This window comes from Bemisia tabaci, chromosome 3 (assembly GCF_918797505.1).
Source record: "Bemisia tabaci chromosome 3, PGI_BMITA_v3".
Lineage (NCBI taxonomy): Eukaryota > Metazoa > Arthropoda > Insecta > Hemiptera > Aleyrodidae > Bemisia > Bemisia tabaci.
This window is the reverse complement of record NC_092795.1, coordinates 15,615,132-15,638,274: the sequence shown is the minus strand read 5'-3', so window position 1 is coordinate 15,638,274 and position 23,143 is coordinate 15,615,132. Positions and strand designations below refer to the sequence as shown.

The 23,143-nt window shown below is 42.0% G+C and overlaps 1 protein-coding gene across 1 annotated transcript in view; it reads left to right on the top strand.

The window, feature by feature from the left end:
- The window catches only part of LOC109041943 (uncharacterized), a 261,452-nt gene that overhangs the window by 228,936 nt on the left and 9,373 nt on the right, over positions 1–23,143 (top strand). The window contains exon 7 of the mRNA XM_019058459.2: positions 22,420–22,650. Within this exon, the coding sequence (XP_018914004.2) occupies positions 22,420–22,650 (231 nt within the window). The remainder of the gene's footprint in view (positions 1–22,419; positions 22,651–23,143) is intronic.

Below are 23,143 nucleotides of genomic sequence, written 5' to 3'. Positions count from 1 at the left end.
CGCGTCGAGGTTGAGGAAGGGAAGTGCGGGGCTCCAGGTGTCGGCGGAAGGATAGACCGACGACTGTGCAACTCGAAGTCAGCTCATAATAAATTCAACGGCAGAGTGGCAGAGGAAAATGAATGATGTAGCTTATCATAACGGCGCGGCGCGGCGCGGGGGTGGGCTAAAGGATTAAGGGGGTCGGCGAAATAGTAGACCAACAGGGCGGAGGTGGAGTCATTAACGAGACTCGAGCGACATTAGACGCGTGGTTACCTGACTTGCACTCCCGCAGTGCTCCCGTCCCGTGCTCCAAGCTGAGCTCTCCCGCGTCAAGGAAAAACGCCGTATGAACCATCAGGCGTTGCCAAATTTTACTTGAAAAATCACAAATATTCAGGAAAATGTATGAATATTTCTCCTCCGATTTTTCCGAGGATTTTTTTCTCAACGTGTTCTAAAAAGTCTGAAAATTGCAAGGAAAAATATTCATAACTTTCCTCAAAAATAAAGATTTTATTGAAGGAAATTTGGCAACTCTTGAATGTTCATACGGCGTTTGTCCTTAGCACGTCGCCATTTCGCACGGTTTTCGCGGAATGTCGTGGCGCACCGCCGCCGCGTGCTGCCGCGCTGAGGAAAAACACCCCATGAACATTTGAAACATGTCAAATTTCCTCCGATAAAGTGATTATTTTCAAGGAGAGTTATGAATACTCCCCCTCGAAATTTTCAGATAATTTAGATCTGATTGCGAATGAAAATCCCTGAAAAATTGGGGGGAAAATATTCGCAGATTTTCTTGAAAATTCCTATTTTAACGGAGGAAATTCGGCAGCGTCTGAAGGCTCGTACGACGTTTTTCCTCAGCAGGGCAGTGTGGTGACGCTGGTGATTTTCGCTGAGTTTGCAGCTTTGTATCGCGCGCAATCGGAGAAAATTCCAGGAAAACACGAGTCGCGTCGGGGAGGTACTGAGGAATGACCTAGAAATCGGGAGAAGCAGAATAGAAAGTTCCAAAACCTCAACCGTTTGACGTGAACCCACGTTTTTTCGTAATGCTGTGCTAAGGAAGAACGCCCACATAAGCATTCAAATGTCGCCAAATTTCCCTCTATACAAAGTTCATTTATGAAAAAGTTATAAATGTTTTTCCTTGAAATTTTAAAATAGTTTAGATCAAAATTGCGAACAACACTATCTGAAAAATTGGTAAAACAACACTTGCAAGTTTCGTAGAAAATTCGTGTTTTATCTAAAGGGATTTGGCAACGTTTGAAGATTCATATGGTGTTCTTCTTTAGCATGGCAACGTATGGGTCCAAGTTGGAACTTTCTGGTTCCCGGAAAAGGAGTCGGGAATTTCCAGCTAAAACATACTGTCCTCGGAAAATTCAACAGAAAAACGCAAACACATGCACATATCGCTGTTCTCTTAACGAAAAACGTTCACATTTCAACATGGTAAAAATCCCCCCGCAAATTTTATTTTTATTAGGAAACTCTCGGACCATTCCAAGTGTAAATTTTTCCGATTTTTCTTCTGATTACGCACAAAAAGCGGCATAATTTTGATCAGAATTACATACGCAGTCATTTTATTGTAAAAAATAAGTCAACTTTACAACCTTGGAAAGGAGTTACGTCCATTCGTCACTCATTCGCTGAATATCCACCGGGAACTTTCTAGACGATTCCCGGAAAATTTTAATCCCTAGCCTCGCTACATTTTTTCGATTTTCCTCCCAGAAAAATGGGTACTATGTCCTATATATTTAATATGATAAGCAAGAAGTCATAATTTTTGGTAATTGCCTCGAAGCCCGGGCTTTTTTGCTTCCCGAAGAGAAAACTCAGAGATCAAGATTTTTTCTTTTTGCCTTTTACTTGCAGGAAGGCTCTGGAAAATTCAGAGTGTTTGGTAGCAGAAAAAACCGGAACGAGTCTGGCAAATATGAAAAAATGGCCCAGATGGACAGGACGTCAAATCCAGAATTCTGTTAAAATCGGGAAATACGAGGAAAGTTAAGGAAAATTAAAGTCATCAGGAAACAACAGTTAAACCAAGAGTGTTTCATCGCCGAGGTCTACAACGCACTTCGAACTGATCTGCACGAAAACAAACCCGTAAATTCCGTAGAGGAGCATACGCTTTATGAAGCGTGGTCGCTACGGAGGGCAGTTTCAGATGCCGCACAGTGTAGCTAGTCAATGAGAGAAGTCGGACATGTCAAGGAAACTATCAAACTATATATTCTCATCACTACAAAACTTAGATGTGCAAAAGTAGTTCCATTGGTTTCCTCGTGAAATTCCTCCCAAGAAGCGACCTTGCAAGGGTATAATGTGACGGAATAAATATCAAAATTTTCCGTTTTAGCAGTTTAAAGTTTTTAAAATTTATATCCGACCTCTTCCAATGGCTCGTTCCACTGTGTTCCGCCTTTTCTAGTCTCCGTCCTCATCTGCAACGTTAGGAAAAAACACCGTATGAACATTTAGACACTATCAAATTTTCTCCCAAAAATATTCACGGTAATCTCTCCCTTTAACGAGAATTCAAGGGACCGGCCTATTTTCTCGCTTTAGAGATCGAGGTTCTCGTTATAACACTGCTCGATTAGAAAAAGACAGACGAATCCCGATATTAATGACTTAATCGACTAAGGCACCATTCAGGAGTGCAAAAACTTTACGATCCCTAAATTCTAGGATTACTGGCTCGCGGTGTGCAATGGTCAGAAATGGTGTACAAGACTGCGGTAAGTTCGGCACCAAGTTATGCCTGTTCAACGGTTAAAGCGCGCACCGTAGTGAACGCGCAATGCGTGAAGTATTCTTACAGTCTTGTAGGCGCTAATATGCTTTTCGGGTCGACCAGCGATCGCACTGCGTTTGGCGCAATGCGTGAAGTATTCCCGCAGTCTTGTAGGCGCTCGTATGCTCATTAGCGCGTTCGCACCGACCAGTGTATTTGGCGCAATTAGTTGAACTCGCGGAGTCAGCATTTTTCAACCTGTTATTACCAATAAGTTTTTCCACACTCTGTATGGATCATTTTCATTTAAAATGATGAAAAATTACATAAAATCTGACTATTTTTTCTATGTTTATTTACAAGCGATTAACACTACGCCCGCAGCCTGCACCTTTTGTGAAACTGCAATGATTTGTCAGCCGCCGGAAACTCGTCAGCAACGGCAGTAGTCGTTGTATTTTTCCGGATGGTTAGGAACTTTTCTCGAAATTTTCACACTTCTGGTCCACCTGTGAGCAAAATTCTCAAAGAAAGGGGGGAGAGGGGCGATGTTCCAAATCACCCCACAAATTCATGTCTAGAGGAAGAATATTTGCCAACGTTTGAAGGCTCTTACGGCGTTCTTCCCTAGCACGGCGAAATCGACGTCTGCAATCCACCGAACCACTGTCTTAATCGGAGCTGTGAGGTGCTTCGAATGATTCCATCAAGTCAGGTTTGGTTCCGACTGTCTGTAGAGAGGGGGGCGGGGATGGGGTCCGTGGCTCCCATTCGATACATTGCCTCGGAGCGCATCTCGCGGATAATTTAGGAAGTAATCTGTATAAATTAGCCATTCAGCCCCCGTTAATGCCGACAGTCTCGCGCGGGAGGGAGCGAAAGAGAACGGGCGCCGGTCCTCGTCGATCCCCAGCGTTGTCGGCAGGGAACTCGGAATATGGAGCGAACAGGAACATCCGAAATGGGAATCTTATCCACATAGATTGAGGATTAAATTATTTTGAGGAACGAACTTCAGTTCAAAAGTATTACCGCAGTTTATGGTCCAGATAATCGAATTTTCCAGTCACAGAGATCGTATTTTGCCTCATTGTATAGCCAAATTCCTGGGTGAAGAATGGGACTCTCAGTATGGTGAACAGGAAGTAACGGTATAATTGCAAGTTTTGTAGCTCTAATACTTGCTGAGAAACAAAATAGGGAACCTTACTTTCTGAAAGACCCTCATAGTTTACAAGGTGATCCAGGGTTAAGCGGCCAAACTGCATGAGCGTGTTCTATGGATCAGAATAAGACTTTTTTGTTGTATAAAGTTTTTTTTTTTTTTTTCAAAAGTGTCCCCAATCGGAGCTACGGCCCCCCAAAATTTCGGAAAGTAAATAGTTTTTCCTGAATTTTGGCAACGGTTGTGAACCAAATCTCATGAAAATTTGTACTCCCCTGTACTTTTATGCCCTATAAATTCATAAATGATCCAAAAAATTTTAATCACAATTTACAACAAAAAAGTCTTATTTTGACCCATAGAACACGCTCCTGCAGTTCGGTCGTTTAACACTGGTCCCGCTGTAGATTTAAGTGTACATGATATTATATTGTAAATAATCTAATTCCTGCACAAGGAGACGGTTTAAATAAAAGAAAATAAAATAGAAAAATAATTAAAATAATCGGATGCTGAGACGACGTCATCAGTGCCTCTGAGCTTGCATGACTGGCCAATGAGAGGGCTGTAAACGGCATCGATGGCTTCATTTTCAACCCTATTTGGAACTTATGAAACGGTATGAGTCAAGATCCCGCTCCCAGTTTCTTCGCCGAGGAGGAAGGGCATCGTTCGAAATTCAAATCAACCCCTCCCAAACTTCGCTTTCATCCGGGGATTTAGCCGCACGGTCGTAAGGCAACGTCGGCAATGATAAAGTTACAACCCCCAGCGGGCCGATTATTGAAATTGATGGACAAAGCTATAGACAAAGAAGACATAGGGAGTATGGAGCGATTCTATTGGTTGAAATGGGTGGTTCTTATAGACTAAGGGAAAAAATGATAGGCTAACTGTCGGGTCTCTCGTGGGTTGCCGTTAGTTAGTCTATTACCTAACTCCTTTGTCCATTGCAACCATCTGCTTCCACCAATAGGATCCCTCCATTTCCTTTTTGTCTCCTTTGTCTATTGCTTTGTCTATCAATTTCAATAATCACCCCGCTGGTTCCAGGTCGTGCCTTGGCTCGAATTCCAGGAAGCACTATCGTTAACATCACGCTTGAGGATCACGGATTCATGGCGGAACGTTGCCCTGTTCCCATCTTCGGTTACGTCTCCCTCGGCTTTTGTATTAATAAATCTAATATTTTCGCGATTTGGCAACGTGGAGTGCCGGTTCGTCTCTCGCGCTCCACTTTTGGGGGTACCTCTGCGAGCGAGGCTGCTCCCACGGCGCGGCACGGTGATACTGTTGTGCTGGGAGTGTGCCGAGTCGTAAAATCGCCTTCAAAGAATCGTTCCGCAACCCGCCTCTCCGGAGCGTTAAAATAGTTGTATTGCCCCTTCCAGCTTGTGAGCTCGAGCGGCCCGGTGCGAAGAAGCTATGAGGCGCGGTGCGATTTCTCTGTCAAAGAGAGTTGCTTAAAGAAGTTGAAATTACGAATTTATGTTTTCTTGCAATTACGGATTTATATTTTCTTAAAATTACGAATTTATGTTTTTTAGAGAATGAAAAGTTTTCTTTGACCGGCGATGAAGCTATTCTAGTTTTGGTCACTGCGGTAGTGAAGCTGTGGAAACATTTGTCCGTTTGAAAGAAGTGACTTCACATCTCACGTTTACCAATCAATGGTGTTTTTACGCCCCTAAAGTTCCGTAAAATGAAGGTGTAGGAGATAGAAGGGATCAATTGCATTATAAAGTTTTAAATTTTCACCTGAAAACTTTATTTTTCATTCAATAATTTGTATATTTTTTGCTTCAAAAATTACAGGAATTTTGTGTCAGAATACGGAGAATATTCATAAAACATTTCAAAAGAAAATTTCAGCCATACTTTGAGTAAAATAACACATTTTAAAATGAAATTTAAGAACGTTGCAAGGCATATCAGCCCATCTGGCTCTAAGGCATCTGGCCAAATAAGTGCAGTCTAATTAAATAACTCTGAAATAAATGAGCAAAAGTAAACGATCATTATGCAAGTCTCCTCATCCGAATTATCAGTCCAAACAACATTTGATCCAAACTGGGTGTTTCCCCTTTTTCCCAATATTTTTGATTGATTCATTATGATTTTGGTTTGTTTGCTCTCTGTGGAGTGAGAGCGAATTTCCGGTGTCATTACGGCAACGTTGTTTATGCATGTCAAGTTAAGTCGATTCAAGCCTCATAGCAACTGCATGAACAATTGAGCATGTTCCGCCGCGTATGAGCGTGTAAAATACGGCTTAAAAAGTTCAATTTAGCCCGAGTGCTCTACCGCAAACGATTGTTGTGAAATGTGACCGCTAACCGCCGAGTCGGGCCACCAGCGTCACCGCGCCTTTTTGTTTTTTGCCAACCGCCCATGTTGTCCGATTTCCCTGAAATCATCTAATATTTTCACTCGATAATTTTCCGTAAGTCTTGATTTAGTATACTCAATTTTCACTCGACGCTGTAGCTTTGGTGCCCAATGAGAGAGTGTTTTCGGCGATCAGTTGATGTATGCGGAAATGCTGAATACTTCCGATAAATTTTCATTCGACGCTGTAATTTTCACGCCCAATGAGAGTGTTTCCGACGATCAGCTGATGCAACCGGAATTGCTGAGTATATCCGGTGTGTGTTCCCCTGGCGCTAATTTTTTAAGACAACGATTTTTGGGATCAGGTGATATTACTTCATTGGAAAAACTTCGTCTGTCTTATTTTGGAGGTAGACATTTTTTCGACATCATTGCTACCTGCTATCTTCAGAGTTTACTGTGGTGGAACTCTCCAGCCCGAAAATCTACCAAAATTTTGCAATATCACACCTTCAAACGTTTTTTAATCGCAAAACATAATTATTTGCAGTACATTGCAGTATAGAAATGTCATACATTTTGAATTGCTAAACCGACGTACAGTTATAACTGTGCAGAATATTACAGCCTCATTTGATTTCTCACCTGATTTACCTACGCCGCCGTCTGTCACGGGACAAAAATCTAAAAATGAGCAACTCCATTGTTACGTTGAAAATAGCCTAGTATGTTTTAGTTTACTTTTTAAAGAATACAAATCTGAATATCTTCTTGAAATTCTTTGTAACTAAATTCAAACGAGAGAACAATTCACAGAAAATTGGACGTATTTCTATCAAACGGAACTAAGCGCCAATTTGAGCTCCTTTTGAGGAATTTAGAATCCCGGATAGCGCGTTCTGTCAAACGGACCTAAGCGCCATGGAAAAACATTGCGAGTATAGGACGGGATAAGCCGGACGCCCGATTCCGCCGCCAATCCAAGCCCCCCTCTACCTTCCTCACCCTATGGCGCTTAGGTCCGTTTGATAGAAATATGACCAATTAAAAGAAGAAAAAATTGGTTTTGTTTTTATTTAAAACAAAATGTTGAGCGGAGCTTTGCAACATAGCAATAGGTGGCTCGCATTATTCGACTTCAGCCATCGATGTCACTTTATTTTCATCGGTAGCATTAAAAGAGGTTATCGTTCGAATGCAATTTGATAGAGTATCCTCGCGGTGACGTCATGCGACTGACAGCAAATGCAGTCACTGCGATCGGCGGGGGCACGTTTTCGGCCCTAAAAACGGCGTTTTTTACTCTTTTCCTGTCCTTTTCCCACTTTTTGGTGAACGCGACGGAGAGGGGGGGGGGGGGGTCAACCGCCCTCACTCCGAGTCGGCCGATGTCGACCCATTAGTCATAATCTAAACAGGGAAACGTCAGGACAAACATGTCCCTGTTTTTGGCGGCGATCCCCCGAATAATTTTCTCCTCGATGGAGCTAATTTCTAACTAAATACAGCGACTGCAGTTGCGAGAACGAGTCAAAGCGGCCTCATTACTCGGTTCGCGAACCCTGTTTGCACCCCCGTTTATCCAACCCCCTACACCCCCCCCCCCCACTCGTCATCCTGTCCGCCGCCGCCGCGTCAAGCCAGTGCGGCGACCCCGGTTGTTTGGCTGTCACGAACCGCCCCCGTCCCCCCTGTTCGCCCACCGGACCAGTGGCGTGGCGTGAATTGCGATATATCGATTGTTATGCCATTAAACCTATGGTAAAGAATCGATTATTAAGGTGTTCGCTGCGAACACCCTATTCATCGATCTTTTTCCATAGATTTAAATGGCATAACAATCGATATATCGCAATTCACGCCACGCCACTGCACCGGACCCCCTTTTTTGCGATATGTTTACGGAAACGGACCGGACTGGGTCCGGTCCATGCCCGATCGGGCTGAAAAAGAACAAAATTAGGAGAGGGTGCAGTACAATGAGTTCTAATTGAAAACTCACGATACGGAGCAGTAACCTAACTCAACTTCATTTGGCCGGTATTTAGCCGTACCAAACAGTACGGAACTCCCCCCCCCCCTCAATACCCCCAAAACGTACCGGAGTTCTTTAATTAACCTCTAATTCTAATATTTGATTTATCTCGGCTTTTAAATCCTCTTAGAAATAGTGTGGACCTTGCACCATTTTTTCATCCTATCTTAATCAGCAATAGAGTCAATATTTTAGTGTTTTTTATGTACCAAACGATCTGAAATGATGATTAGTCTCGTTACTTTGCGATACAATACCCCCTCCCCCTAAATGAGGGAATCAAATCGTTGCTATTGTTCAAATCTATAGCGAATATTTGGACCACGTTAAGCACATCAGCTATTGCCAAATTCAATTGGGCAATTTATTCTTTTAAATGATACGGTCGTGCGGATTTTTGTGCAAATTTTAGTACATTTTCTGCATTTTACGAAGCAAATTCCTTAACATGTTGAAAGGAATCTGCACAAACGTTCTCTTTTAAAAAATGTAATTGCCCAATTGGAGTTGGCAGTAGCTGACATGACTTTGGGTCCTTTCTACTGAACGCGGTACATTTTTCACTTGGTGAGAAAACTTACCGAGAATTAGAAGAATGATATCGACAGTTTTTGTTTCAAAAATGAAAGTATAGAAGTTGTAATTAAGGGCTGCACAGCGGCGCAAAGTCTGAAACATAGGGTGGAACTGCAGAAAGAAATGTAATTTAAAATATCCGTGAAAATTGGAAAATGTACTTTGCTCTAGTTCATGTCTTTATGATCACCCGAAGGAGATTTCTACCAATGGAAATCATGTGTCACGCACATAATTCTGAAGGGAAAGGGAAGGGCGTAAAGGTGTCTGACAAGGAGTAGGCTGGAGCTACAAATCGTAGCAAGTGCTTGGCGTGACCTCCCTTTGCCCAGACTGTGAACCCACGGTGGCGTGGCGTGCTTTGCGATCTATCGATTGATCTACCATTTAAACCTACGGAAAAGGATCGATAAACAGAAGGTTCTCAACGAACCCCTGAATAATCGATTCCTTTCCCTAGCTTCAAATGGAGGAAAATTTGCCGAACCAAGTTTTAAAATCCCAAGACACCTCCACTTCACGAATATTTTCAAAAAGTCTACACCTCGCCGTGCACCGGTCTCAGCCGAGCAGTTCCACCTACCTCTTCTTCCCGTGCATAGATCCCGATCCCTCCCATACTAAGGAAAAGCGGCGTATGGACTTTTGCTCTTTGCCAAATTTCTTCCAATAAAATATTAATTGTATGGTAAAATTGTAATCATTTTAAATAATAATTTTTAGATTATTTTCCTCTAGATTTTTCTTAATGTTGCCGATTATTTTGAAAAAAAAAAGTATTCGTAACTTTTTTCCCAATTTAATATTTTATCCGTGGAAATTTGGCAACGTTCGAATGAACATACAGCGTTTTTGCTCGACACGCGAGAATAATTCCCCCGTGCGGAGTGGGTATTCCGATGAGAGAACATGCGAAGGGATTACACACGCCGACAGTGATGGATGTAGCCGCTCCTTCGCCTCGCTCACTCTTCTTTTCACCCGCTCTTGAAATTCGCCGCGAAAAGAGCTTATGGCACTCGATGATAACGCCTATCGTGTTTATTTTTCACGCTTTTCGAGGCTCAAGCGGCGAAGGAGTTACGTTGTTTTTCCAGGAGTCTGACGGTGCGTCTCGTCCTCGCCCTTCAGTACCACGCCTAATCTGCAAAGGCGTATCATTTAAGATCGGAGGATTGGCACATTTTTTGCTCGAGTCCCTTCGGGTGCATGATGGCGAGCCTTGCGTTTTGGACGATCTGGCAGCCACGCGAAAGGCGCGCGAATTAGTATTAGCGATAATATGGTTTTCTTTCGTAGCGATGTAGTGTTGCCATTTCTGATAATATAGCTTCATTTGCATGATGGTGGTTTTTTTCAGGGTGTCTACAAGTCCGGAATTTCCGGAAAGTCCGGATATAGTACTGATTTTTTAAGGGCGGTCTAGAAGTACTGTAAAGTGCGGAATTTCGCGAGAAGGTCCAGAATTTTTGTCGCAATTCGAGCGAGAATTTCACATTCGTGAAAATTTTCGAATTTCATCAGTTGGAAGTACTGAAAAAGTACTGAATTTCTCTTATGAGGAGGTACTGAATTTCTTGGGAATGGACTGGAAAAGTACTGTAAAAGTACTGATTTTCGGCCAGCCTGTTTTAGCAGACACCCTGTTTTTTTTTTGAAACTGGAGATGAAGCCCATGCTTGCAAAGGATATTCGAATTACAATTTGAAATATGGAACTAATATTTCTGACTCATTTTAGAAACAACGTATGTGTGATTACTTTTCTTATGCAGATAGTTTCCTTTATGAATGAGTCAGAAGTAATAGTTCCTCATTTTGCAAAATGCATTCCATTTGATTGTGGAGTAAGAAGAAGAAGAAAAATAATTGCAGTCACTCACGCAAATTATTCTTTGAAAATGCACCCTAATTCATCATTTTCGAAAATCTTCCGAATAACTATTTCCATGTAGATGCAGACATATGTATTGATAAAACCACGAGAATGGTCGTGGACACAGTTGTCACGATGAACATAACTATTGCCTCCGCAAGGTAGAAATTTTATTTGATTCGTAATTGTATTAAAACCACTACTCAAATTAAATTGTTAATGCATTAATGTTGTCGAGAACGCTAGTCTACATAATTAAAAAGTTTTAAATTTCGCAACAATAATCATGTTAGCTGATAAAACGATGGTAGGAAATATTGATAAGATTCTGCCTTTCTGCGTAGATAGATGGATAGATATATCTAGGGTGAATGTTGAATACTTGTCTTCATCATCCGCTGTCGCTGCCTACAGTCAGAAAAAAACTAAAACAAAGTATATGTCCATCGCTTTTCCATTAAAAGATAGAATGTGACAAAAAATCTCTAACTTTATTCTCATCTTCTTTAAATTTTACCATCTCTCAACAGTGGAGATAGTACATAGGCTGTCCCAAAACAACTGGCACTAAGTCTGTCATTCGGGAACTACAATAGATATCGACATGCGGTTTGCGGGAGGTGATAGCTCATACTTTTAGCTCTTAAACGAGCCTAAGTTGAGCTAATTTGGTTAAAAACTCAACGAGTTACATCGATTTTCCCGAGACGTGTAAGAAATACCCCTACGGAATTTTTCGGTGATTTTTCATTCCTTAACTTTGCCTCCGCAAGCTGTGAAATTGGTTCAGACGTTATGAATCAAGTTTCCACTCTCTGGATGCAAGTTTCCACTTGTCAGCAAGTGTTTCCATCACAGCCGAGAAGTTTTTTTCTGTTTGCAAAGTCAGTTTAGTGAAATTGTCCGGCCTGATAACGCGTTTTTTTGTGTTTCGTCATGAGTTCACCCGCGGTTGAAGCAAGAGCAACGATACGCAATTCGATATTGTGTTCGTCGTGAATTATCTGCTTCTGAAACACTTCTAAGCTACTGTCATTTCATTCACAGTTTCAGAAGCAGATAATTCACGACGAACGCAAAATCGAATTGCGTATCGTTGCTCATTGCTTCAACTCCGCGGGTGAACTCATGACGAAACACAAAGAAACGCGTTATCAGGCCGGACAATTTCACTAAACTGACTTTGCAAACAGAAAAAAACTTCTCGGCTGTGATGGAAACACTTGCTGACAAGTGGAAACTTGCATCCAGAGAATGGAAACTTGATTCATAACGTCTGAACCAATTTCACAGCTTGCGGAGGCAAAGTTAAGGAATGAAAAATTACGAAAAATTCCGTAGGGGTATTTCTTACACGTCTCGGAAAATCGATGTAACTCGTTGAGTTTTTAACCAAATTAGCTCAACTTAGGCTCGTTTAAGAGCTAAGAGTATGAGCTATCACCTCCCGCAAACCGCATGTCGATATCTATTGTAGTTCCCGAATGACAGACTTAGTGCCAGTTGTTTTGGGACAGCCTATGTATATAGCGCGGCGTCATCCTGGTGCCGTTTCGTTTCGCGTCTGTCGGGTCGGAATTTTATTTCGCATCCAGCTTTCCTGAAATCTAGAAAATTGAATCTCATCTGCATGATTTTATCCTTTAGAGAGTAAATCTTTTTGTGTTTCTGAGGAGAAAATCCCATTACTTCAGTTTATCTAGTAGCGTTTTTAGTTTTAGGAGCTACATCATCATGTACAAGTGTATGTACTTCTTCAGACTTTGACCCAGAACTATATTGTAGCCCTTAGAACGCAATTCTCCTCAATGTGATACTGAAAATTGTACGAAAATTATTTTTGAAATGTCATGCTGTAATATTTCAACACACCCTGTAAATAAGCGGTGCAGCCTGATCAAATAGAGAGTGAAAATTCAAAACATCCTAAGCAGCATCGTTTGCAGTCAAGATTGTACCACTGCTTCCCTCATTTACCGTCGCAGCCTATGAATTACGATTCTTGTCTTATTATAAAGACGTATTTAGATCTGTAGTTTTGAGGTAGCCAGTTCTGTGAAAAGCCATTAAGTCGAAACTTACATGAAAACTGTTTTTTTTTTTATCAAGTACAAGCTTTTTGGTCTTTGCCACGCTCAGGACTTTAACAGAACAAAACACATAATTCACATTTAATGAACAGGAACTACAGAGATAACATTTGTGGTGTACTCTTATCATAAACAGAATTGGACTGCAATTTGCAATTTGGAGCTATAAATTCTGTCTCATCTGAAAAAACACGTATGTGCATAGGAAAACTAATGGCACATACGTTGTTTTTAAACCGGACCGGAATTTATAGTTCCTAAACGCAAAAGGTTGTCCAATTATCTCTTAACCTCGGAGGAGATTTAAAGGCCAATGAAAAGTCAGAGAAATCTTTGAAATCCGAGATAAAAGCTTGGGAAGTGAAGGAAAATTCAAACAATTGCGCTGGACATAAGGTATGGTTATTTTTTGTCGAGAAAGAAAACCGCAGTTAAGAGTTACGCAAGTTCACCTTGAATTTCTTCTTTCTTTTCAAAGTTAGAGTAAAGTCAGGGAATTCTACCAATATTTGTTAAGAATTGTTTTTCCCTCTTTATGTTTCATCTACCTACAAGAGCAAGGCAAGTCAGGAAATTTTGATATTATATATCAGCTTTCAGTCTCAACCCCGAGAGTTTATAAAGCGAAGACACATATAAGTTTTTGCGCAGAGAGAAACATCACGCGCAACTTCAGGAGCACCTGATGGCGCTCAGTATTCACTCTTCAAAACTTAGCAGTTTGAACGAAACTTCGAAACCTGAAATTTCAGTTTTTCTCAGCGCGAAGTATCAATTACCCCCCGAAGAAGTTACCATTTCGCCGGCGCAAATCTTCCCCAGAATCCGCGCAGAGGAGTTAGCGCTCGCGGAACTGCACAGCGTCTTCATTATGCGCGGAACCCAATATCGCGATAACTGTTTTGCGAAGGTGCTCGCTCGGTTATCGGTCCATTAGCAGCGTCGGCGGCAGCAAAAAGGGACCCGAAATTGATTAAAATGGCCTGGAGAGTCGCCCGGTAAATCCGCACTCGGAGTGGTACCGCGGCCGCTCCGAAACTTTCCAACAATTCAATTTCGTCCGCGAGCCAGGAGCTTTGCGCCGCACGGTGGATCGAGTCAATTAGAGAGGTCAGACATGCACTGGAAAAAAAAGAATCTTAAATTTGCCGCCAAGAAGTATTTCTTCTTAAATCAAGAATTTTGCTGGTTAATATGAGCTACTTTTTTGCTTAACCCAAGCATTATTTTTCTTGAATCAAGAAAAAGTCAGCTTAAAGCAAGATGAAGAAAATTCTTGGCGGCAAATTCAAGAATTATCATGCTGGATCCAAGGTACTTTTTTTTCAGTGTGAAATTTATTACTAAAACTGCAAATTTTCATGTTTATTTTGTCCTATTTTACATTTCAAGAAGTGCTCACCAAAGAAAATTTCACGAGGAAACCAATGGTACCACTTTTAGAACCTTAAAGTTGTGTATAAAAGGAGTTAGTACCACTTTTAGAACCTTAAAGTTTTTTATCAAAGGAGTTATAGGCGTGTAGTACCACTTTTAGAACCTTAAAGTTTTTTATCAAAGGAGTTATAGGCGTGTAAAGTCTCCACATTTTGTCCCATAGAGAAAAAAAGTAGGTGTTTGCATCTTGAAGTTTGTTTGCCCTGTGACGTAGGTCGGTACAACCTGGCCAGCGAAATTCGGAATTCGAAGTATGAAAAACGGACCATAATGTCTGATTTTGTTGCTTAAATCAACTCATGATAATTTCAAGCACTTTTTATAGAATGACTTTTTTCCATAAATTATACCATTTCCAAGAAAATCGATGATAAAACTCGTCGTGCCGACCTATACGTCATCAAAAAAATTCCAAGATGCCCGAAATGCAAACACCTCCTTTTCAGTGGCGTGGCGTGCTTGCTATCAATTGTTATGCCATTTAAACCTATGGGAAAGGATCAATGAGCAGGATGTTCGCAGCGAACACCTTAATAATCGATTCTTTACCATAGGTTTAAATGGCATAACAATCGATAAATCGCAATTCACGCCACGCCACTGCTCCTTTTTTTCTCTATGATTTTGTCCGATCTCTCCTCTTGACTCGATCCGCTGTGCGCCGAGCTGCCCGATCGTGCTCGAAAAATAAGTTCTGCGAAAATCGATTCGTCTACCATTTAAACCTATGAAAAAGGATCGATTTTCAGGGTGCTTCCAGAGGTCGATTCTTTACCGTAGCTTCAAATGGGAAAATATCGATTGCCAGTGATTAGCTATCGGTCAGAAAACGGGGAAGTCGCGAATGGCGAGTCCGAACGCGAAAGCTCGCTGGTCTGTGGCCACTGAGACGTAGATTACTTTCAAAACTTGCGGCCCGACCGGAAACTATCGCAACTCGTCGTCCCGCTGACGTAAGGACGTGTCTCGATCTCTGCTTGAGCCCCCGATTGCATGAGTTTATATGTAAAACAGGGCTCACGTGGAAATTGAGGTACGCCCTTACGAGGAGCGACGAACTATCCCCCTGTAACCGCATCCATGCACCCCGATCATCGACCGCGAAACAGAGTAAGAATTAAACTTCGGCAGGAGTTAATCCCGTGTTGAAATTTCACGCAGAACACCTTGGGAATCTCTCGTAAATTAACCTGTACAAATGGAGAGATTAGCTAGGTGTCTACCGTCAGCAAAGCCTGAAAATAGCAGGAAAGTTTGTGTCATCAGGAAAATCGGTTACGGGTCAGGGAACTCCGAGTGCTTCAAATATGTTTCTATTCTATTTTCTACGTACAGAAGGCGAACGATTCAAAATAAATAGATAAATAAAAATAAAAAATAAAAAAAAAAATCAACTCACATGCACTCTAGCGCATGCAATAATGAAACATTGGATTCAATTAATTGAATATGTAGGTTTGTAAAATGAAAAAAATTGAATTTATTCGCGCCAAAAGTCAGGAAATTTCATTTCAAAGTATCAGGAAATTCCAAAATTAAATTTTAGTAGACATGCACCCATTGCACCCTGCTAGTGCTCGTAGTTTACATCCGAATTGGAGATTAAATATCGATCATTTGAAGTTCCATTGCGTTAGATCCGTTACCAAGTGTTTCTTGGAATAGCATACCGACGGTTTACATTACCATATAATCAATCGATAGCCATTCGATACTCCATATCTGTTCGTGACATCGGTCTGAAATATCTATTGATGCATCAAATCGACTTAACGATACGACGCCCCCCCCTCCTCCTCCTCCCCTCAGCCCTTGAGTTAGCTCCTCGTTTGATCGTATAAACGTCAGGACACGATGTCAGTATCAGGTCCTTAGTGACTGTCGAATCAGTCACCGTGTGAATGGTATATGCAGTACAATGTTCAAACCGACACAATCAGGCCCAACGATGAATCGACTGTATTCGGCAAACAGAGGGATGCTCATTCGTCAGCAGTTTGCGAAATTTTCTATGAGAATCAGTGTAAAAAGCTGAGGCCGTTTATTTACTAGCAAATTCCTTGGGTCTTCATGCGTAGAGCACACATGTATGTATGTAGACTTTCGGTTTCGGGTGAATGTGGGAACTAGGTCAGTTATCGAGTATATTCTCTGAATTTTTGAGTATTATTTTAGATGCGCTTATTTGCAGGGTTCTTGGGCTTTAGAAAATATTTGATTCGGTTTTCGCGCTTAAATACGAGAAGTATAGAGTAAGCTTTAAGTGTGTTTTTTTTAACAATGCCGTCGGGTCGTTTTCACAAAACACCGCGCAATTAAGGGTCGATTCCGGGAAGTGCATGTATGTGCATGTCGTGACGCACGATGAGAGGATATTCCCACCTCCCTGCCCTGCCCTGGAGCTGTGGCCCGTGATAAAGTCTGTTGAAAAACTCCCCGTGAAACTCATAAAAAGCATAGATTGCTTAAAAGCTCTATTTTGGATTTTTTCGCTTGAAAATTATTTTAAATCTACGCGGATCAAATGAAGAGTAGGAGTTGGCGTTTAAAAATGCTAATATTTTATTATTCGCGCGAATATTTGTATTACTGGGGTACCTAATGCCCACGGAAAACGCTAAATACGATACGTATTAGAATATCGTAAAAAAAATTCGTGGAAAGGCTGAAATAACAAATTGAAGATAAACTCATTTGGAATTGAGCTTGCGTTTTTTACTTAAAAATCAATAATTCTAAGAATCTCGTTCTCGCCATAGACTTAGTAAGTGTTAGGTCTTTTGAAAAATGCGAAGATCTAAATCTAACGAAGAATCATTTGCAGGAGCGAACATCCGTATCTTTTTGACGCAACGAAGGGAAACTTATATTTTCGCTTGCTGTTAATAACGTGTTCGGAAAGATGTATTTGATCCACGAATATATTGGATTTACCGCTCAATGACTTCCTAAGCAGTTAGAAAAGGCAAGTCAAATGAGACGCGCGTAAGAAAATCGCGAATTCCTACTGAAATATAAGTTACTACCATTTCTGATTTACTAGGAGGGTCCCTATGTGTCTCCGCTATTTTACAAAGTCCAGAACCGTGTAAAAAAAATAGCGCGGGAACATCGAGTGGGTTATTTAATGCGTCTTTAGGGATGAACATTTTGGAAAAGGGGATTTTTTGAATTTTCTCTCTGACTCAAGGAATCCATACACAGTTAGTTTCTTAATAGTGGTGATCTTTATGTTTGTGCCGTCCTCAATTGATTCTCAGTTGAAAAGTTTGAGTACATTTCGACTAGCACCTTTGAAAATTATAACTGGTCAAATCTTAATTCTAGGTGGCGGTAGCCACCCCGGCCCAATCCTAAGAAACTCCCCCTAAAAAATGACGAGACCAAATGGAAAAAAAAAAAAAAAAAAAAAAAAAAAAAAAAAAATTAACTAGAGGATTACGCCGCCTGACAGCTTTGCGGTCCAACCTCTCGAAGCGCTTCTTGCCTCAGGCGTTATGCGTTACTCGCTACTCTTCATGATTCTATATCACAGAGTAAGATATGGTGAATAGGAAAAAAAGTGTTGGCAACAGAGCGGATTAATGCCAACGTGTCCATCATCGACGCAAACGAGAATGGAGAGAGCTTCACCTCAAAGGCAAACTGCGGCGTAACATGCGATGTTGGAACGTGTTTAGGGTCCAGCATCATACCTCGCCTTCCGAGTGAGATCCCGGCCGCCAAATATCGGCGAAAATCAATACAACGCCCATCTAATTACGACGAAATACTCGACTTTTGAGGTTAGATCTGACAACGGAGCGGGTCGTGCCTCGGCGCGCCGCATGCAGCGCTGGTTGCGGAGCACGAGATGTGCAGGCGCCTCGTGCTCTCCAGGTTGCCGGGCGCGAATATGAAGGCGGGAGATATTGATTATCAACTATTAAGAAATGAGATGAGGTCACCGGGGAAATCAAAGAGGTGTAAAATGAAAATGGGTACGGCAGGAGCATCACGTGTCGCGGCGATAAGTATCTAACATTCACAGCTCGGTGTTGGTATGTTTTACACGTGTTTCGTTAGTACTTTTTCCGGTTCTCTCGTCTCGTCCATATCCGACTGTTGCCAAGTGTGCGAGGAAAAGCCCGTCGCCCTTTTTCCTAGGTCTAGCCAGTAAGGAAATGGACTCTCGGTCGTGCGTCGTGAAACTCAACGGAAGCCCTTGATGATGCCTCCATCGATGACAATCAGGAAGACGTTTTGTTCCTTTCAAAAGTAATTCATCCTTCTTCCACTCATCTCATTCTTACAGTCTTCTCTTTTCCGAATCTCATTTTACGTGATATGTATTTTGCCGAATATTTGTATTGGTGCTTACGTAAAACTGCAAAGAAGCGATGATTCTTTGCACCTTCAATGTTGCTGTATAGGCAACTAACATACCGGAGAACAAGAATAGTCATCCATTCGAAAATCGCACAATAATTTCGCTCCACAAACTTTACTAAACCAGTAGACTTTGCTTCAACTTATCGGCAGATTTCGTCCACTTGAGATTCGCCTTCAATTTCGCCACACGGAGAAAAAAACCTCGTGCGTGGGATCCGAAGTTTAGGTCATATGGATCTCTGAAGTTTTCGGATTGAGCATCTGAGCACTTTAGGTCTAGCTGTCGAGGTTCGGATCACGCATCTGAAACTTCAGTTCTTACATCTGAAGTACTTCAGATGTGAGAACCGAAGTTTTTCGGATGTGAAAACCGAAGTACTTCAGACGTAAGAACTGAAGTTTCAGATGTGTGATCCAAACCTCAGCAGCTGGACCCAAAGTGCTCCGATGCTCAATTCGAAAACTTCAGAGATCCATATGACTTAAACTTCGGGTCCCACGCACGAAGTTTTTTTCTCCGTGCACATTGGCAACAAACAAAACTTGCAATACTTGTCTATTCACACATTCATATCGGTCCGTAAGCTTCGATTGAACCAATGATCGGTGTTGTTAATCTATTGGTAGGGATCGTCTGTCTTAATTTCGCCTTCCTTTTCTCTGCATTGGCAACATAACAATCATACCGTAGAGCACGAATATCCACCAGTTATCTGTTCGAAAAACATACATTAATCTCGCTTTATAAACTGCGAAACCAATGGATGAGCCATTCGTAAAACTAACAACAGACATAGACTTTTTTATGTTCGCCTTCAATTTCGCCCCGTAGGCAACAAACATACTGGAGAGTTCAAATAGTTATCTTTTCAAGAGACACACATTTTATCGCTCCTTAAGCTTCGATTTTTTCGATTTGTTCGAGTCCCAAACAGCCCACTGCGATAGCCCGCGATGGTTAATCATAATCAAATACTCCACTCCTCTATTGTCCTCATATTTCTCCTGATTGTCCTCATATTTATTTCTCCTGTAAAGGTACTCCTGGAAAAATTGACGATTTTCAGCAGGAGGTATCAGCAATTCGCCCCGATCAACTCCTCGCAATGCCCCACCCCGTGACAAAAAATCAAAGCTTCAAATTTTCCCGAAGATCATCGCCCTCCCCCCGGGAAAAGTTCAGTCAAGATTCTCCAGGTAATCAACTTTTTTCCAGCTGCGCTCCCCGCGGAAAGTTGGCCGACGCACCCACCCGCACCCGTGCGAGATCACGGCGCGTTGATTAGCCTCTTATCGTCGTCGCGGAGATAAACTAGTTGCGGAGCCGATTAAAAACCATTATCGTCGAGGGGTTGCCCGCGACAGCGCCGGCACCGCGCCGGCCCGGAAACTTTTATCCGGGAGCTGCGAAATCTGCCAAGAACTTTAATTTTAATGAAAAACGGGGGGGGGGGGGGGGATGGAATACTTACTTTCCCATCTGCCGAAGCCGTGGCCGGGGCCCGGGAAGTTTGCCGAAGAGGAGCGTCCCGCGGAAGTTATTAGACCTTTGACTCGGCCGGTGGTGGATCTCTAACTTGATTACGTCCCGACCGGAGTGCTGCCGGGCTGAGGAACAACGCCGTATGAGCCATCGGATGTTGCCGAATTTCCTCTCGGAAAATGTTATTTTTGAAGGGAGTTATGAATATTTTCGTCCGAAATTTTTAGGAATTTTACACGGAGAAAAAAACCTCGTGCGTGGGACCCGAAGTTTAGGTCATATGGATCTCTGAAGTTTTCGGATTGAGCATCTGAACACTTAAGGTCTAGCTGCCGAAGTTCAGGTCTGACATCTGAAACTTCAGTTCTTACATCTGAAGTACTTCAGTTCTTACATCTGAAGTACTTCAGTTCTTACATCTGAAGTACTTCAGTTCTTACACCTGAAGTACTTCAGATGTGAGAACTGAAGTTTTTCGGATGTGAAAACCGAAGTACTTCAGATGTAAAAACTGAAGTTCCAGATGTGTGATCCGAACCTCGACAGCTAGACCTTAAGTGTTCCGATGCTCAATCTGAAAACTTCAGAGATCCATATGACCTAAACTTCGGGTCCCACGCACGAGGTTTTATTCTCCGTGTAGGTCAGATTGCGGACAAAATTCTCTGAAAAATCGAAAGAAAAACGTTCTCACATTCTCTCGAAAATTCCCGATTTGTCAGAGGGAATTTCTACCGTGCTGAGTAAGAACACCGTAAATCCATTAAGATTTTTCTTCGTTTTTTTGGAACTTAACGCTCTATAAAATTAAAACTGTTTTACCCATGCACCTCAAATTTTCAGGTTAAGTTCTTGATAGTATTCGCGAAAGAATTTCGTAAAAACATTGTCCCAAGGTACACAAGTTTTGCTGCTATGATACATTGTTTCAAAGAAATGTAAAACGGCGTTTACGGCGCTTTTGCGTTGCACGGCAGTTTTGGCAACGTGTGAAGGCTCGTACGGCGTTCTTCCTCAGCGCGGCGGAGCACCGGGCTCGACTTAATGGGCCGGAGGAGCCCTTCTTCCAGCCGGAGTTATGGGTCGCGCGAGGATTGAATATCGCTCCCCGACTCCCATGTATCTTCCGTCCTTAGCCTAATGTATTATCGCGGCCAATTAGATGGAATTCCACGGTGCCTACAGGGTGATCCATGGCTAAACGGCCGGATTGCAGGAGCCGATACACCCCTAAACTCCCTCTTAAAATTGAGCACTGGAAAAGAAAACACATTGGATCTAGAGTCCAAACTCTTGAAAACATCGGCAAGAAAAAATACGCATGATTCAATCGGCTTTAAACCTAAATCAAAAGGAAATCCGCTCAAATTAAGAGGCTGGGTTCTTGATTTAAGGTTAAATCCGATTGAATCAAGAGTATTTTTTCTTGTCGATGTTTTTAAGAGTCTGGACCCTAGATCCAATGTGTTTTTTTCCCATTGAGTTTTCGATTTTTTTTTTTTTTTTAGATCGTTTATGAACTCAGGGCATACAGGGCAGTACAAATTTTTATGAGATTTGGTTCGCAAACGTCGCCGAAATCCAGGGAAAACGATTTACTTTCCAAAATTGGGGGGGGGGGGGGGGCGACGCTCCGACTGGGGGCACTTTTTGAAAAAACTTTATTCAACAAAAAGTCTTATTTTGACCCATAGAACAAGCTCCTGCAGTCTGACCGTTCAACTACGGATCACCCTGTGTACAGTTCAAAATTGCTGTGTTTGGGGTTTAGGGTGCCCACTAGTCCGGAAAGTCCGAGAACAGTACTGATTTTTTAAGGGTGGTTCGGAAGTACCGAAAAAGTGCGGAAATTCTGCAAGAAGGTCCGGAATTTTTTCCTTTATACCACGCGTGTTTTTGTCACACGTGTTGAAGTCTGGAAAGTATGCAATTCCCTGCGCGTTGATTCTCAGAGTAGTATTTGCCTGCAAGATTGCGATTGTGCAGTCAGATAATCTTCAGGCCACCAACGAAATCTGGTGTCTACGTCATATTTGTCAGAATTCGAGCGAGAGTCTCAAATTTTTGACGTCTTTCGAATTTCGTGAACTGTGAACTATTTAAACTCGAGCGATTTATCGGGCATCAACGTAACTGCTATTGCCTACCCAAAAATTGAAGGCGGAATGATCGCTACATAATTTGCATTTCGCAGCGAAATATGAAAAAACACGCTATTTTTTCAGTGAATCGGATTTTCCGGTTTTTCTCTCTAGCATTCAGTTATTCAAGAGTATTGTCCCATTAATAATAATGTTTTTTGTCTTTTTGTTTCAGACGGATGTGATTGAAATGTGTCCAAACGCGGCCGAGTTAGCGCAGCAGTTGACGCACATAGAACTGGAGAGGCTGTCTTTCATTGGTCCTGAAGAATTCGTCCAAGCCTTTGCCAAAGAGAATCCTCACGTAGAACCCTCTTTGAAGGAAATGAAGAAAACTCGTAATCTGGAGGCATACGTCCAATGGTTCAACAGGCTCAGCTATTTCGTTGCCACCCACATTTGTAAGGTAAGGTTGATTTTTAAAGTTGTAAAACGGGTTGTTTTCTGCTCCATCCACTCGTCGGTTTATACGCCCCGTTCATCTCAAGGAAAACAATTTTCTGATGAGATCATGTTCTGAAAGAGTCACACTGTCTCCGAGGTGCTATCCCTATTTTGCCGACCAAAAGTGTCGAATAGCGGCTTAATTTATTCTCCTTTAAAGGCCAATACTTTTATAGTAGTGTAGCAAAAATTGGCTTGGAATTTTGGGTACACAGCGATTTTTTGGCACTTTAATGTGGGTCAATCCGAATTGATTTCCGCATCGCGTCTCAGCATTCAGATTTGAAAAATGGCCTAAAAAAGGCCTTTTTTCTTTTTTGATATAGCGGCTACGGAGAGAAAAGTCCCAATTTAGCTAATGTTTTGAATAGCTGACAAAATTTGAAAAATAATGAATTGCTAGTTTGTCAATTGAGTCCTCGGATTCGGAATTTAGAATTCGGAACTTGGCTCCA